At 46.3% G+C, this 5,467-nt stretch overlaps 1 protein-coding gene across 1 annotated transcript; it reads left to right on the top strand.

Moving 5' to 3' along the window:
• Nucleotides 1–290: 290 nt before the first annotated feature.
• Nucleotides 291–4,529, top strand: LOC143161523 (basic helix-loop-helix transcription factor scleraxis-like). Its single transcript, XM_076340607.1, has 2 exons — nucleotides 291–713; nucleotides 862–4,529. Exons 1-2 carry the CDS (start codon nucleotides 291–293, stop codon nucleotides 910–912), a joined length of 474 nt encoding a protein of 157 aa, XP_076196722.1. The 3' UTR covers nucleotides 913–4,529.
• The last annotated feature ends 938 nt before the right edge of the window (nucleotides 4,530–5,467 follow it).

The raw sequence follows: 5,467 nt of genomic DNA, 5'->3' as shown, positions 1-5,467 counted from the left end.
GTCGCGGCCGTCCCCCCGCGGGCTCCCGGCCGCCCCCTGGACCCGCCGGCAGCGGGGAGGCGGAGGAGAGGGGGATTTCCGCGGGAGCCGGTGCCGGGCCGAGCCCAGGGGCCCCTCGCGGCCGCGGCGACAGGTGCGGCGGCGGCCCCCGGCTAAAAGCAGCAACCGCGCCAAGCACGACCCGCCGCGCCGCCGGCGGGACACGGGGCCGCGGCGGCCGCCGCGAGCAGGGGCGATGCGGCACCTGCCGCGCATAAAAGTCATGGGGCGGCGGGGCGGCGGCAGGCGCCATGAAGGCCGGCGGGGGGGCGGCGGCGGCGGCGGCGGGCGCGGGGCAGCCGCGGGCGGCGGTAGCGGGCGGCGGTAGCGGGCGGCGGCGGCGGCGGCGGGCGCGGGGAGGCGGCGGGCGGCGGGCGGCGGCCAACGCCCGCGAGCGGGACCGCACGCACAGCGTCAACACGGCCTTCGGCGCCCTCCGCCGGCTCATCCCCACCCGGCCGGCCGACCGCCGGCTCTCCAAGGTGGAGACGCTGCGCCTGGCCTCCAGCTACATCTCGCACCTGGCCAACGTGCTGCTGCTGCAGCGGCGGCAGGCCGAGGGCACGGCGGCTGCCCAGCCCAGCCCGCAGCCCTGCCCGCAGCCCTGCCCGCAGCCGGGCGCCGCCGCGCCGCGGCCCATCTGCACCTTCTGCCTCAGCGACCAGCGGAAGCGGGTAAGGGCCGGCTCCCGAGGATCCCCCTTCGGGCGCTGCTCGGCGGAGGGTGGTTATCGGTCTCCACCGCGGGTGTGGGGTTGTGCCAACCGAGGGTTAAAGGGCGTCCGTGGTTTCTCCTAACCTGTGCTTTTTGTCACTCGTACAGCACCGAGAAGGAGAGAAACCGCTGTCCGGTCCGGCTTTAGGTGGGCACTGAATCGGCTGAGAATCTCGGGCAAACCTTGCAGTGACCGGACTGCTCTGGGTAACGTCGCCGCGCTCATGCTATATGTTTACATTTAAATAATGCAGTCCTAAAAGAGTTACTTTTTAAGCCTTTGCACCTTGTTTCACTTTGTGACAGGTTCATTCAGGGTATTTTGCAAATGAAATTGAATGCTCTTGAGACAGTTGCACCTGGTGCGGCAGCTATTTTAGGGCAAGAAATGTTAAACCTAAGCAGCCAAGCCCCGACCCTGATGTCTCCTAAACCTGTGTCACATGGTGAAACTTGAACTTCCAAACACACAGTGTCTCCTGTCAGGGGAACCTGTCATGAACACGTCGTGCTGTACGCCTTCAGCCCAGCTTGGGCTGCACGCAGCACTGCCGCCCACTCCTCCAGCTGCACGCCAATTCTTGGGGTGGGGGGCTGATACCGACAGCTGACATGCTCGAGAGGTTCGAACAATGCTGGAAGATTATTTTAAGGTGTTCACAGAAAGTCGGGAAACTTCCAGTGAAAGCACCACGGTTCGCTGTGCGCGTAGGCACAGCAGCAGATCGACACGGGACGCAGCCAGGACGGGAGAGGAAAGTGGAGAAGTGCTGCGTAAGCAATGCTCTTTCCTTATTAACGCTGCGAGTCATGCCAGTCCTTTAAATAGCACGGGATATTCCTAAATCTGTCTGGCAAGCATGGGGTGAGGAGGGTTCCCCGAGGGCTTTCTACGTTTACCCAACACCCAGGTCATTCCCAAAGTGTGCCTGTACATCACTGATGTCATTTATCTCCCCTCAGTTTATTAACTTGTATACATTTTTTTTAAGAAGTAAGTCTAAAAACCAAATATGCATGTTACGTTTTCAGTTTTGGACATTAATGAAGCAGCAGGCTAAAATCTTAAACCCCAGGAATGGTGGTTTTTAAAAAAAATATATAGCTAGTTTAATTTTGCAATGTTTTTTATAGTTATAATAGATTTAATTAGGCCTTAATTAATCTTTAACTTGTTACTCTGGGAGGCACTCTGTATTCTTTAAAAGCTTGGTAACCGTACCACTCTGAGAAGTGCTGCGAAGGATACTTGTCTCTTTTTTTTCTCCCCTGATGCCATCTGTTCAGTTCTCCCGGCCAGCCTTGCTGCTTTAGCCAAACGTGAGGACTGAAGAAGCAGCGCTGCGTTGCTCACTTTACTTTCTGTGTAGAATTTTCTCTTCTTCCCCTAAATGAGTGCAAAGCAAATTCTGGCATTTATTATGAAGAACTTAGCAAGAACAAGATCTTGGTATATTGCTCGTGCAACTTCACATTTTTAGTTCTCCTTCTCCCCTCCCCAACACGCGCTGGCTACCTTTCCTTTATCACGATGAGGAAAAATCTGTTGTACCTACAGAACCTGCCGTAAACGTCTCCTTTAAAATCCTAATCAAGAAAAATACCGAAGCAAAGTTCCAGCGATTCCACATCGTGTCGGTCTATTCACTTATTAAAAGCTACATGCCATCTTTTCCTGAATTGAGAAGAGGTTTTTGTTTTTACAAGGTTTCTATCTTTTTTTTTTTTTTAAAATAGGGAACTTTAAATTGCTGCCAGGTTATGATCTTTGTTTTGCTTTGGCATTGATTCATGAAGCTGGAACTCCTTCAAGTTTATACAGAGTGCTTTTTCGTTTTTGTATTGTGTCGGCATGTGTGCGTGGGTATAGATTGCTACAAACATGTCTTCCTGGCTTTTTTTTAAATGAATTTGAAAGCATTTGTCTTTTAAAAAATCATTTACTTTGTAATTAAAGCTGATCTTATAGTTAAGCTCTACATTCTTATGAACACATTAAACCAAAGCATCTGACCTGCTTAACAGGCAGTTAATACAAATCTATTCATTTAGCTGTATCATTTAATATGATACCCTAAAATGGCAAAAAAAGTGCAATTTCAAACAATTTTAGGAAAATTTTGCATTGAGTTTGCTCTGAATTTTGCAATTCTTAAGAAAGACAATAAATTTATTTCAGGTTTTCAAAATGTTGTGGTGGTGTTGCAGTTTTAAGGGTTTTAAGATTAGTTCTTGGCAAATGCAGCATATTTGGATTTAATAGGATATCTCTATACTTAGTTATTAAAGGAAATGCGTATAAAAAAGTGAGGTCCACTTTTGCACCATAGTATTAGCTGAAAGCTCATGACTTGAAACTCTCATGAATAATTTGCACAATTCTACAGGAATTTGATGTTCTTAGTTTAAATGGGATTTCGTCTCCCTGGTTTTGTATAACGTTTATACAAAATGCTTTTCAATGACAAAAGCAGGAGCAGGCTGTTACGACTTGGCCATATCTCCTGTGTAAGGTGGCTCAGTGTAGCATTACATTCTTCTCTCTTCACTCAGGACAAACTGTTGAATTCAGCTGGGCTTGAAGATTTCAGTGTAATGCTCAGGGTTTCAACTGCTAAATAATATTGGAATTCCAGTAACACTGATTGATCATGGCAGAAATTAGGCCCCAGAGTACTGTGGCCCAAATATTCATGGTATAGACAGATAATATCTATCCAAAACAACTATGACAGTGATTTCTCAGAGGAACAGACCCCAAGCCTGCATTTATCCTTATGTAACACTATGTATTTAAACGGGGACAAATGGGAACAGATCCTTACCTTTGCTGAAGTTTATTTATAATGTAAAACTTCCCTACCCCCAGGAGCGAAAAAGATACAGGATTGAGCTGTTACTGTGTAATGGGTTTTCTATAAACCTTGGGAAAAAGAATTTAATTTCTAGAGACACAGATGAATTGAGTGCTCGGATTTCACACATAAAGAGCTCACTTGTCATTAGGTATTTTACTGAATTTTTACTGTATGAGTTTGTGTCTTATCAGTTCTATTTTTTTAATCACTTGGTGGAGAGGCATTCTTCCTGGCATACACAAATATATATTTATAAGCCAAAGTTTTGAAACTCGGGTGTCTAAGAGCGAATACCTTCCTTGATGGTCAGGCATTGGAACGGTGCGCGTTTTTCCAGAGGTGCCAAGCACCCTCTTGTTCTGCTGAAGACATTGTTTTTTCCCACAGACTCGCCACTGTGTTCTGTGCTGTATGTACGAACAGAGGCATGCCTAATGCCCATCCCTTCTTTGTTTTCCTGTAGACACTTGGCTATTCAATTTACATGATGCATGAATAAAGCAGAAATGGTGATATACACCATTTGATCTTAGATCCTATTAAATGATTGTTAAAATATTCCAAGCATAGTACTTTGTATAAATAAATCATTGTACTTAGCCTGGTACATCACAGTATAAAAACAGCACCAAGCAAAACAAATAAATCATGTTGTTTGATTTTACTGGTTAAGTTTAAAGAAGTATTTAACATAGTACTTGGTTATTTATGAATTAATCATAAAGTAAGTCAAAGTACTTTCATATGTTAGCTACTATTTTCAGTTCCGTTCTACAAAATGGAAGTTTCCTTTCTCATATCTTATTGGAAAATCTGCTTCTTTACAAAAAGTCTGTATTTGTTTGCAAAATGTGCTTATATTTGCTAAAATAAACGGTATTTTTGTTACTAATTTAAACAATAAACTATGAACACTAAGGTGGTAGTTCTCTTCTATAGCCATCTCAGTTAAGATACAAGTATTCAATCTTTTTCTTTATCTCTTTCAAACCTATCTCTACAAGATTTCAGCAGCATATGTATGTATGTATGTATGTATGTATGTATGTATGTAGAAGCGTGGCCAGCAGGTCGAGGGAGGGGATTCTGCCCCTCTACTCTGCTCTGGGGAGACCCCACCTGGAGAACTGCGTCCAGCTCTGGAGCCCTCAGCATAAGAAAGACACGGACCTGTTGGAGCGGGTCCAGAAGAGGGTCACGAAAATGATCAGGGGGATGGAACACCTCTGCTGTGAAGAAAGGCTGAGAGAGTTGGGGTTGTTCAGCCTTGAGAAGAGAAGGCTTTGGGGAGACCTTCTTGCAGCCTATCAGTACTTCAAGGGGGCCTATAAGAAAGATGGGGACAAACTTTTTAGCAGGGCCTGTTGCGACAGGACAAGGGGGAATGATTTTAAACTAAAAGAGGGTAAATTCAGAGTAGATGTAAGGAAGAAATTTTTTACACTGAGGGTGGTAAAACACTGGCCCAGGTTGCCCAGAGAGGTGGTGGATGCCCCATCCCTGGAAACGTTCCAGGTCAGGTTGGAGGGGGCTGTGAGCAACCTGATCTAGTTGAAGATGTCCCTCTCTAGAGGTTGGACTAGGTGACCTTTAAAGTTCTCTTCCAACCCAAACTATTCTATGATTCTATGATTCTATGTATGTAGGTGCATACTATATATATGGATGTACGTACATACTACAGGGCTGCCAGAATGGTTGCATAAGACCAGTAGCTTTTAAACCCTTAACCATGGACCAGTTATGTTTTGGAGGCAGCATTCTGATCCTGTAAGGTCTCCCTCTCTTTAGCACTGAGAAAGTCATACTAAGTGTCTGCACTAATACTTACGGTTGAGCTACCCAGCCAACACACA

The sequence above is a fragment of the Aptenodytes patagonicus genome, chromosome 6 (assembly GCF_965638725.1).
Source record: "Aptenodytes patagonicus chromosome 6, bAptPat1.pri.cur, whole genome shotgun sequence".
Taxonomy (NCBI): domain Eukaryota; kingdom Metazoa; phylum Chordata; class Aves; order Sphenisciformes; family Spheniscidae; genus Aptenodytes; species Aptenodytes patagonicus.
Note: the sequence above shows the minus strand (reverse complement) of the source record. Positions and strands in the feature narration are given on the sequence as shown.

Bases quoted from the DNA above. Each gene is read 5' to 3' on its own strand.
- LOC143161523 (XM_076340607.1), top strand. From the start codon at position 291: ATGAAGGCCGGCGGGGGGGCGGCGGCGGCGGCGGCGGGCGCGGGGCAG. The intron at 714-861 runs GTAAGGGCCGGC...TCACTCGTACAG, and splicing joins TCAGCGACCAGCGGAAGCGG to CACCGAGAAGGAGAGAAACC.